The sequence below is a fragment of the Drosophila suzukii genome, chromosome 2L (genome assembly GCF_043229965.1).
Source record: "Drosophila suzukii chromosome 2L, CBGP_Dsuzu_IsoJpt1.0, whole genome shotgun sequence".
NCBI lineage: Eukaryota > Metazoa > Arthropoda > Insecta > Diptera > Drosophilidae > Drosophila > Drosophila suzukii.
Genome location: NC_092080.1, coordinates 1351976 through 1364407, shown reverse-complemented (window position 1 = coordinate 1364407; position 12432 = coordinate 1351976). Strand labels below are relative to the sequence as shown.

Sequence of the window (12432 nt, the reverse complement as noted above, 5' to 3'; positions counted from 1 at the left end):
AGAGAAACAGAGAAAGAGATGGGGTGAGAAAGGGCGAGAAAGAAGGGCTGGAGGGCTAGGGGGCGGGACATTATGGCACACATCGTTGGCCATAAGGTTAAGCTGTTTTCATCACACTCCCACTGAAATGAGCCGCCAGCTGTCGCCATCAAAGTCAAAGTGCTGCAAATTAGATTTTTATGTTAATTAAAAAGGTACGCACACATTCTAGTAAACATTTCCCCAGGCAGCCACCACACATACGCACACTCAATTTCCCAACTGAAATCTGATATTCCCTCTCAGTTTCGGCAAATCAATTGGTTGGAAATGATCTTAATTCGCTTAAGAAAATTCGCCAAGCAGCAGACAAATCGATGATTGAGTGAGTGATGCACTGAATGATTGAGTCATTGACTGAAGCTCGAAAGCAACTCACCGAATGGGGACGTGACTTACGACAGGTGAAAGGCGAAAGGCGAAAGGTGAGCGATTAAATGACAGAGATTCCCAGCAGCTTATTGAGAGATTAACCCTTGAGTGAGCGGAAAACTTTGGGGAAAATTAATAGTTGGCAGACAAACGAGGGGAGCACTGAAGTCTAGTTAAATCGTCTTTGTTTTTATTTGTTAGCCTTAAAACTCATCTTGAACACTCTAGTTTATTTTAATTTAATATTTAAAATATCATTTACGAAAAACTACAGTTGACAAATAAATAAAAGGTTTGGATAAGACCAATTAAACGTAGACCGAAATATATTTTATGAGTTCAAGTTTATCACTCAAACTTTCTTTTGACTTTGATTAAATACTAATATAAACTGGCATAAATAACGTATGGGTAATTTAGCTCTTACTAAATTTTACCTACATATATTTACTAAAATTGCATAAACTTGGGGAGCGTAGAATTTAAGAAATTAAATTACTTAAGTACACGAGCCAATAGACAGTCAGACAGACAGTGGATATACACATTCACATGTCCCCCTCCGAAATGCGAACCAAAGAGTTGTCAGCTTGCAAGTCAAACATCCCCGTGAGCCAAAGCCACTTGTAAAGTCAAAGTCATTCAAAATATATGCATACTTCATTTCATAAATTACGCTGGCATTACCGCCCCAGCAGCCCGGTAACCACTTACCCACCCACTTACCCACCTATTACCAGCCCCAAAACGAAGTTCTCAAAGCAATTGATGCGCAACATAAATCTTCGAGCATGTGAAGAGTGCACCCCTCAGATCCACAAAGTCAACCTGAAAAGTGGGAAATGCCTGCGAATTTCGGATTTCAGGAAAGGCAGGGGACGCTGGGAAGGACCTATCAGTCGCTGCTATTTATCATTTAGGTACTCTCGCCGGTTAGTCATTTTTTCTGCGGCATTTTCCGTTCGCTCGGTGTGAGTTATTGCAATTCTGCAACAATTTTTCTTTCGAGTGCCGTTGGCCACTTCAAGACTTTCATATCAAGTTCAGCTCGGCGAGAAAAGGATTTGAAAAGCGGAACGACGGCAGGTGGTTCATCTATATTTTTTCCCCCGGTGCACTGCGGTGAAAAATGGCCATCATTGATATGAAAATTTGGTTCAGCCAGGGGTTCAATCAATTTCGAGAAATTTACCTGTTTTCAGTATGAAATTTAACTTTATTTTTGTAAATTACCCTGTGTTAAGTGTAGTGAAAATATCTTAAGTTCCTTTGGTCATCAAAAATAATACTTTTATTCTTACATTTTACAAGTAACTAATGGATTGCCCTCTTATTTGTATTAATTATTTTCAAACCCCAAAATTCAGAGTACCCCCATTTATTTACCGTGTAACCTGTCACCTCTCCCCACGGCTGTTTTGTGATTTTAATGCCGATTGACAAGGAGTAGAGACCGGGGATAGGGCCGGGCCCAAGGAACGGAAACTGAGACTGAAGACTTGGTTAAGTCAGTGTCAGGCTGTGTTATCCTCGCTGTCCGTCCGTCAGATTCCCCCGGACGGACAGACGGACAGGCGGACGGACGGGCAGGGCCTTCGTAATGGACTTGGCACTTTGCAACTTGCCCATTCAAAATGTGTGTGTAAGAAGTTTAAATCGCATCCAGCGGCTGGAGGAGCAGAAGGACTGCGATGCTCACACTTGAGTAAATACCAGGACGAGCCGGATGACGACGATGGCGACGCTGTCATTGCAATTGCAAATAAATAAGAAAGCCGGCGCAAGGATACCGAGGAATCCAGCAGGATGGGCGACAAAGTTGCCCAGGAGCAAAATGGGGGTTTTAAGTTGCTTGTAATAAAATTGCTGCAAGGACTTGAGAAAAGTGCAAAAATGAAGTGCACAGATGCTTATCAACTCGGTCTCTGCCCCACCTCCCCATGCTCCGAGCTTTTCTCCGACTGCAATCGTCTTTCCTCAGTCAAGTTGCAGATACTTTTGCTATGATTTAACCGACACCTTCACTGGGGAAAAGAAAGGGGAGGAGGAAGAGTGGGCCAGCCAGATAGACCAGCCTGTGTGGGTGTCAAAAAATGAGAAATAGCTCCGGTCCGAAGGCAAAGCTGCACTGCACGAAATCTGTAGGGAGGCTTTCAAGGAAATCATTTATATAAGTGCCGAAAAGTATGCAACGATCTTTTCTAATATTCAAAATCCCTAGAAACTTGAAATGGAAGAAGAGAATTACGGGAAATGTATTACCACACATAATGTGACAATAAAAGTTTTATTTTTTTATGAAATGGAGAACCAAATGGAACACCAAACTTCCGAGTTGCATACTTTAAGGCACCTCTATAAGTAATTTCATACCCAAAAAGACTTCAGCCGTCCTAAACGCCCTATTTTTTACCAGTACCTTCACCTGCTTTCATTTTGGGTAAAAAGAAATGCTAAGTAGTCTGTCCGTAAGTCGGATGTTCAGAAAAGGGCAGCATGTGGGGGGGTTTTCCAGGAGCAACAGGGAAAAGGGGGCGTGTCAAAGCTCATTACTTGTTGTCATGTTGCGATTACGTTGGCAAAGCTTACGTTACGTAAATGTAATTCATAGCCGTGTGGGATGCACGGGGCAGGAGTGTACATTCAAGGACTCCTCGGGGTGGGATGGGATCCCAGGTATCCAGCAACTTCGGTGCCATTATGAAGTGTCTGCTCCTGTTCCAAGGCCCCAGACCCACAGTCGTGTCCTGTGATGTATGGCTGTCATTTCACACATGCGAGGAGCCGGAGCAAGATTGTCTCACTGATTGTGTATGGGTCTGTACTTCGTATTCCGTATCCCCGTCTGTGTGATAAGCCTTTGCTAACTAGCTGCCTGCTCACAGATTTGTAGCAGTTACTAAAAGTTCACTTACGGCAAGAAGTCTCAGCCGGGATAAGAGCGGAAAAATCCAGAAGGGGAAAAACACAGGGGCAGAAAACACAGAAGTAGATGGAAAGAAAACAGGAGTCGATCCATGAGGCAGCCAACTAGATGGTGCTAATGTGACTTTTCCCATAACAAGCTCGCTTGTAATTTTCTGCTAGCCAATTGTCAAGCGATGAAAACTATTCTCCCCGTTTGTAAGCCAATAAGTGTGTGCTGCATGTGGAAGGTCTCCTCTTCCAATTCCACAAATATCGGTTAATTAAAATGAGCTCGCAAACGGAAATGGAAAGAAAAGTTTTGCATTTAACTCTAGTGCCCAGCAAATGGAGTTTGATGGAATTTTCATGGGGATGTGACTAATTTAGAAGTTCTCAAATATTCAAAAATGTAGGGAATTTTTAAAAAACCAAAAACTCGCGACTGTAATTGCTCTTTTGAACTGTTAATAAAAAATGCTGTGTGCTATGCCTGTCTATTTATTATTTATTATTATAAAATAATTTTATTAATCCTTATATACCCAACTAATTAATATGTTTAGTATATCTCTTGATACACCTTACCACTTAATCATACATATTTAACAATATATAACTTTAATTATAAATAAATTATCAATTCTGAATATAACTTAAGACATGAAGAAATTCCCCAAATAGTCTGTTAATCAAGCCCATCCCCCAAACTTTTCCGATGAAGGACCGATCTGATCACAAGTTTTGCGAAATTTAATATCCCCCAGACAGTATCTGAACGGTTTATCAATCCTCCAGTTCTCTCCCTGCACCCAAGGCATTACCATGTACGAGAAAAAATAAACTTTGCCAAAGCAAAAATTGTTACTAAATGGTTTATGCACACATGGAAGCTGAAAAAATAGAAAAAACCGAAGAATAAATAACAGAACAGAGCAGGGAAAAACAACAAGTTAGAGGAACAGGGAGCTGGGAGGAGAAAATAAATGCAACATGTAATGATTGCAAAAGTTATAAAACGTAAATTAAGTTGAACGAATGAAGAGTTACCGACCGAGCCAGCATAATGTAATGAAAATGGGGAAAAATGCCACGAGGAAAATTCAGCCGACACACAGAAGCCAACATGCTCGCAATGTTGTTTTTCCAACTTTTAATGCGGGATGCTGTCGAGAAAAACTGTTGGGGAAAACTATGAAATTAACTGCTTATTAAGGCCAGGCAGAGAAGCCAGTGATGGATTCCGGACTGCTTTTCCAGGACTACTTCAAGTTTGTCAAGTGAAACTTTCTGCCAAATGGCATGGAAAATGTTGCCACAAGCGGGAAACAGACGACGTCTGTGGGATCATTAATTATTTTGCTCATTAGCGTGTGTAAGAGACATTACTAACCATGCAACAAATGCCGCATGCGGCATGGGAAAACTCTTGGAATTTTCTTAGTTAAGGTCTCGGTTTCCTCTCGCATCGCGTCGCAGACATCCTTCGTCCTTGGTCCTTCGTCCTGCGTATCTGTGTCGTGTCAAAAGCAGCAAATGCTGCAAAAAATTGCAATTGAAAATGGCACACAGAATGCAGATGAAACGTAAAGTGTGCGTACGTTGGTAAAGTTTTTGGAGTGCCATACCCTGTATCGATTGCGTAAGTAGTATGGGTATATTGGAAAGGGCAGATAAGATGTTCGTGCTAAGAATAATGGGTAAACGTTTAAATACTTTTTTTTAATTTTTAATTTTTGACACTACATAGAATGTGATATTTAATATTAACCTTAAGAAAATTGATTTATTAAATGAAAGAACGCCGTTTTTCACGTTTGCAATTCAGGTATAAAGAGAAATGCTTATTGCTAAGATATTTAAATTGAAACAATGTTTTTATTATTTTTGGTTTATTTGTTGTTTATTCTGATAAAATAAAACAAATTAATCAATCGCATTTGCTTTGAATTTCAAATATAAAGGCTTCTGAATGATTCAGCTGAAATGTTTATTTGGATAACACAAAACAAAATATTTATTTAATTATTTATTAAAAATGATTAATGAAAAATAAAAAAAAATCAATAAGATGTCGTCCATATAAAAATATTTTAGTAAATTAGCTTTTCGGTACCTTTTCGTCGAATTTCAAATTTTAAGGCCTCTTCTCAGTTTGATAAAAGCAATTGCAGACGGCAACAACTAAAGTTGCACTGGCAGCATCAAGATGTCGTTGCTGTCGTCATCGTTGTCTGTTGCGTCACGTAAGAAGGGGTCAAAGGGGGGTTGAGGGGCCGAAAAGAACCAGGGAAGAGCATTCAAAGTCAAATCTACACAATGGCTTCAAAATGTGTGCTTAAACATTTTATTTATCACGCCAAATGCATGCATATGTGAGCAGGAAATGGGCGAACGTGTGCGAGTGAGAAAAATATGCGAACTTTCTGCATCACGTTGCGGGTATTCAATGATTTTTCAAACACTTTCCCCCGTTTTCCCCCCTCGCATTTATCGCAATTGTCTGCATTTCACACTGTTTTTCTTTTTTTTCTAGAAAAAGACCGATGCTCTTCTTTATCTATATGCTCATTGTTTTTCTTGGGGAAAAGCTCAAATTTTAAGTTGGAGTCAAGTTCTGAAAGGGGTTCGTCGGTATCTCTTAATGCTGCGATAATACTTTCTCCAACTTTTACTCTTCAGCTACGTGAGTCATCATATGAAGCCATCAAAATAGTTGGAAAAGTGTTACCTTTTTTGGAGGGAATTCCGAGTGCGGGAACAATTAGTTTGGCTTGGGAGGATAAGTCTGCAAAAGCGTTATAGAAATGTTATTCCATTACTTTTGTTTTTTAAACCAAATGTTGTATCCAAATATAAAAATATAATAATTATAAATTTAATTTATGTTTAAATCAAAGTGTGATATAAAAAGGTAATAAGTCATAGTTTATTGTACCTTGTCATTAGGATAGATTATAAAAATATTTTATCAAAAGCAATATCCATTTAAAGAGATTTACAACATTACTAAATCTCTTAATAGCGGCAAATAAAAGTTAACTCTTTGCGGATCTCTCATTGTGCCAAAGTAATTTCTTTCTTTTAATTTCCTTTTGGACTTTCATCCACCCAAAATCCCCCTTCTAGATTACGACCTGTGAAAATCTCAACTAAAATTAAAAGCAAAAAAATTAAATTAAATGCAGTGAACCATTAAACGGGCACATAATCATTGATCTTTTAATCAATTTGGGCGGGCCAATAAAAACGCGAGGAAAGCGAGGCGGGCCAAAAGTCATAAAACACTGTCTATATACCTATACATATATATTTATACGGAAAGTTAACCTTTGGCTGCGCAGATTAGGGCAACTTTTAAATGGTTTTAATGTCTTTTTTATGGTCAGAGAACCAGAACCCAGTTTAACCTTCACGGCATATGAGTAATGAGAGTTTTAGTGGCCTGGGTCTGCATTGATTTTTCATCTTTCCCATTTTCCCCCGAAACTCTACCCTAATTACAGGAGCCGGTTGTATAGCTGCTTTTGGCCTGTCACAAGATTAGAGGAGGGCAAAGTTCCATTTGTCTGATTTTTTCCTCTTTTTTGGGGAAAACTTCCTTTACTCTGGAGGCTGTGTTATGACATTGTAAGCGTCCGATAAGCAAATGTCACAGGGAGGGAGTCCAAGAGGGGTCAGGGAAAGGGTCAAAGTTGCAGTCGCCTTCTGCCATTTGTCATTTAAATTTCTGTGAAAGGGCAAGAAAAATAAAAATGGTTGTTCGACCAAAAGAGAAAGAGATACTACACTGAGGGCAAATGGGTCAGCTTTGGTTGAACTTAATATGACTTGGGTTTTCAAATCTCTTGAAAAAGGTGTCCAAAAAGAGATTTTAAAGTGATTAATAGGTATATCACCAACATTCTCACTTTATCAAAATGTTAACAAAGCATTTTCCTGAGTGCAGCCAAATTTGCATCTCTTTCTGTAAGTTCACCGAGGCCCCTGCAACCTTTCCTTCAGTTTTGGTTTTATCTTCGGGACGCGTTTCAGCTCCTCGAAACGAATAAAAAAAGTTGAAGTGAAAAAGTTAAGCAATTAACAAGCTGATAACTTTTTCGGCCGACTTGCAGCTTTCGCTCCTCGTCCCGACTCAGTTTCTTCCCGAAATTCCCTTGACTTTTCCTGCTATATACCCTCGAAATATATACCCTCCCTGTTTTCATGACTTTTCATTTACTGTTTGCATACAGTTCGGTGTCACTTTCGAGGTCAACCCCAGGGGCTGGGGCCATCTGATGATAACCCCTGAGGGCTAAGAGTTTTACGGCCCAAGGGTCGGCGACTCCGGAACAAAGCGACTTATCCAGCGTATCCGGTTTTTATGTGCTCATACGGCATAATTGTGGCCCCGTAATTGGCCTGACAATTGCACCAAATGCCGGCGAAAATGAAAATGCCTCGCTGCCCGCTTAAGTAGGATATCAGACTTCCTTTGTGCGAGTTTTGTAAATACGTATATATGCGGAAAGATATAGCCTTATCGGGCTTTATGCAGCGAGATGTCAAACAATGGACGTGCAAATGGTTCTGCAGCTCTTAAAAAGGGCAATTAAAACCCAAACCAATTAAATGCTCGGAGAACCTTTAAAGTTGACAGTTTATTCAGGGAAAATGTCACAGTCAAATTGCATTTGCCTAAAGAACAACAAACTTTCACCTTATGAAGTTTTTGCACCTAGTAAGGGTTTATAATTAAGGTAAGGAATAAACGTACATAAAATACTTAGAATTCCATTATTCTGGTTTTTGAAGTTAAGGCTAAATCCCTTTGCTATTAAAGGAATCATCTGAAAAAACGGCTTATAAACTGCCAAAAGTCTAATGCATTTCTAAAAAATAACACCCTTCCCTTGACAGACGAAAGTATGTTTCTCAAGGATCAATTGAATAGTCACACACAAACAAAAACATACATTAAATTCATTTGAAATTAACAACAATCGAAATAAAATTATGCTTCAGAGGAAATCCCCACCGTCGTCATCGTTCTTATCAGCTCTCCAGCATGACTTTGAATAATCTTAATTTATTATATATTTAATGTATATGAAAAAAGATTAATGGAATACACGACAAATATAAAAATACGTATATAACATTCTTAAAATTCAATTAAAATTAAATACAAAAAATGCATAGCAATACGCTTTCAGTAGAATTTGCATGATATTAAGGTTCCAGTCAATAAATTCAAGTACATTGTTAAGATTAAATGGACGTTTCCCCTAGAAATAAATTACAATTGTGTTCCAAAATAAACAATAGCGACTACACGATATACATAGATATAACAGGTATAGCCGAAAGTCTGGTAAATAAAACTATATTGAAATAAATGCTTACATTTTTTATTTCTATTTATAGAATGTTTAACAATTTTTTAGCTAAACTTCATTGTCACTTTGGCAAATAATATGCAGATTTCGGAAGCACATATCATCGTTCATTTCGCCGCCAACAAGTTCAACGCATCTCTCATTGCCCTCTATATTGTTGGGTTCTCCACTTCGCCACTTCAAAAATTGGGCTTTCTTTCCGGATGCCTCTGACAGGTAGTTCCCCTTACTGGCTCGGTTGTTTATGCCCAACCAGTAGCGTTTATTATCCAGTTTCGCCGTGATTGCATCCAGTTCTTCTTGGTCCTTAACGGAGGCTATATAGCCACCCATTTCGCGACAGGTACTCACCGCTGTATTCCAATTGTATGCATACTTGCTATCGATGTAGAAAAATCTGGAGCCGATTGGCTCAAACTGCGGCCGAACGATCTTTGTAAAATTGAGGGAAAGGGTGTCCAGTAGTGCGGCCCGTTGAGTGTCCATCCTGGTCTGTATGTCCTTCTGTATATCGGTTTCATGCTTCTCCATCCGATCCATTCTCCCCTCTAAGTCCTCTGGAATCCTCCTAAGAGCTTCCTGCAATGATGTCTGCTGGACTTCCATCTTGGTCAGCCTCTCCTCAAAGTTTTCTGGGATGGTTTTCTTAAATCCTTCCAGCTGGGATTTCTGTTCCTTTTCTGCGTTGATCTGAGCTTCTAATTGAGCCCCAAGAGACTTCTGTTGATCCTCCATTCTGCCTAGTCTCTCCGCGATATCAAGTGGAATTTTCTTAAGAATTTCTCATAAAGATGTCTGCTGCTCCTCCATCCTGACCAGCCTCTCCTTAACATTTTTCCGGGATGTTATTCCTAAGTATTTCCAGCAGGTATTTCAGAATCTCCTGGATTTCCGTCTGTTCTCTCTATTCTGCTTAGTCTCCCCTGATTATCCTCTGAAAAGTTATAATTCTTTAATATTTTTCTTAGTATATATCTACTGAACTTTAAACTTACTCTGCATTGCTGATTGGATTTTCTGGAGGTCTCTTGTGATATAGCATTTGCTCTCCTTGGCAACGTAATTGAAGAATGGTAACATTTTTACCCACAGCTGGTTCGCCGGAGTATTCATTACACTTTCAGGAAGGTCGCGATCCAAGGATTTTGTCTGCAATCCATATAGATTACAGGCAATAATTGCAATCAAAAAATAAGTTCAAAGATTAAACATTTTAAGCGCGAGTTTAAAGGAAACTGATGGCAAAGTATATCTTGTTCACGGTATTTATAGACCCCTGAGTTCCAAGTAGAATTTGTAGCCATTATTACTACTTCTGAGGAAACGTCCACCATCGTTGTTATTAGCTATAAATCAGCGATGGGCAGCTTCCCACCGTCCTTGTCAGCTTCAAAAAAATATAGATTAACTTAAATAATAATAAAAAAAACTATATTTCAGAGTAACTGCGGGAGCTCGTTGTTATCAGCTCCAAGCATGATAGTCCGCAGTTTTTCATTTTTCGACCTCTGAGCTGCAAGCAGATATTCTAAAATGTATTATAATCGTTCTAATCAGTTATAAAGTAGCGGTCGGTAGCTTCCGATTAAGCGGCTATAGTCTTTGCCGCCACAGAAGCAGAGTGGGACATATTAATTTATTTTATTTAAAACCATATTTAAAGTTTGGCTATAAAAAAGCAATAATTTAAAATATAACCTATTCAGATATTTATTTTTAGCTTAAAATGTAAGACCTTTAAAATCCAATACCCTTTTTAGGGGATATACGATATATTTTTGGGGGAATACACACGCCATTTGACACATCCCCCGGCTAATGCTAATGCACAATTCTCGGGAGTTTATAAACCAGATATAAAGAAGCAGAGCGACAAGATAGCGAAGGAGACAGTGGCAAAAAGATGGCCATCTTTATGCTGGGCCAAAAACTGACAGAAATAAAGTGAAGTTGGTCATAAATTTGCTTTTACGCCAAGATGACTTCATAAAGCGACAAATACGCAAAGCATAATGCCGAGTGCAGCCAACCCAAAAGTGGGGATAAGAGGGGGATGGATGGGTGTTGGATGTTGGGGGTACTATATATAGGGAAATTCTGGATGAGTATGGGGCGCAAAGAGGCGCCGCAATGCAGGCAACAAAAATTGTTGTGTTTTGTGTCTGGCTTGGCATTGTTGAAGAAAATGGGTGGCTGGAAATCGGGGCCGGGTGCAAATGCCTGTCGCCGTTCCCAGACGTCGCTGATTTATAAGCATGGCTCAGCCCCGACCAAAGAAAGCGATCACAGAAAAAAATACTCTTTGTTTGGGGGTGCCAAAAAAACCTATATGGGTTTAAGACCTCCTAAAAAGGTGTCCAATAGTAGGCTTTGAAAAGACTATGTTGGCATCGTATTAACGTACTCTTAGACATGTGTGTTCTTAAAATGTCTTAAATGACTAATCAGTTAATTTATTTTTAAGTTTGTCACGATAAACACTTGTTTTCCTCCATTTGATCAAATTTAAACAACTCTTTAACGAATTAGTAATTAAACTTATTTAAATTTAGCAAAGATGAATAAAAATAATATTTCTTAGTATCAAAATCAAAGAACCTTGCTGGTAATCGATAATACACTGCAGTTCCGAACTAAAAATAAAGCGTTGCCTACTTTTAGACACCTTATGGAAAGTTATTAAGTCCACAGACTTATTTTTCTTTGTAGCACCCATTTTCTACCAGTGCACCGTGAGGTGGGGAAATCAGGAGGAAATATGGAACCCCGGCAGATAAGAGAGATGCAGGCTGGGGGCTTGATGCCAAAGCCGAAAGCTGAAAGCTGAGGTGCTGCCACGCGCATTTTTTCGATTTTGCATTGCATACTTTTTGGCTGAACGCGTCGCTGCTTGGCATCGGAGAAAGTGGGGAAAGCGGAAGGAAAGGGGGCCGAAAGAGCACGGAACGTCTCGATTTTTTACTTTGAACACAAATATTGAACGTTTACATTACTCCCCCTCCTACAGGACCCCCTTCCCACCCTCAAATGCCACGCATGAAAGCGTTGCAAGTCAGCAACGGGAACGAAGAGAAATGGCCAAAACGAGCAAAGCACAACGAAAATGGCAAGCAGCGGCAACAAAAATAATAAAAAAGCTGGAATGAGGGAGCCAGCCAAAAGATAGCTATGCACTGGGCGAAATAGTTGAATTTTAAATTTGTTATTGGGGGATAATACATGGAACGTTCTAACGGATGGACTATAATTTGTTCATGTACTTGAAATTATCCTGGGTGTCAATAACGTTTAGAAATCACACTAAGGATGCCTCCTAATACGCAAACAAAAATATGTATAAGCCTAGATTTCCTGGTTAATTATGATTTAAAAAAAAAAAAATCAAAGAGCCCAAACATTTGTTTATAAAATTTTTAAGTTTCGCATTGTAACAATCGAAATATAAAATAATCTTTACAAATTATTTTGAATTATAACTTTTTATTGATGTATTTAATGACTAGATTTCGACTTCTATTTCGCTTTAGCCTACAGTTTAACTAAGTTGCATTGAAATTAAAGTGTTTTTCCAAGTGTAAGATTGGAGTGCGGAAAGCAAGAACGGAATTGCAAGGGGAAGCGAGACGGAAGGAGGGAACGAGAAAGGGACAGGAAAAGGGGACAGAGAGAGACGGCAACAGAGCAGCTTACAAGCGCATTTCGATTATTGTTGATGTAATCATAATTTTTCATTTCC

At 39.1% G+C, this 12432-nt stretch overlaps 1 protein-coding gene across 1 annotated transcript; it reads right to left on the bottom strand.

Annotated features, from left to right (window-relative positions):
• Positions 1-8740: 8740 nt before the first annotated feature.
• Positions 8741-9902, bottom strand: LOC108021058 (accessory gland protein Acp29AB-like). The gene is made up of 2 exons (XM_017089604.3): positions 9692-9902; positions 8741-9630 (listed from the first exon to the last, which is right to left on the bottom strand). Exon 2 carries the CDS (start codon positions 9429-9431, stop codon positions 8745-8747), a length of 687 nt encoding a protein of 228 aa, XP_016945093.3. The 5' UTR covers positions 9432-9630; positions 9692-9902; the 3' UTR covers positions 8741-8744.
• Positions 9903-12432: the final 2530 nt, after the last annotated feature.

Coding starts and splice junctions, on each gene's coding strand:
- LOC108021058 (XM_017089604.3), bottom strand. CDS start 9,431: ATGGAGGATCAACAGAAGTCTCTTGGGGCTCAATTAGAAGCTCAGATC.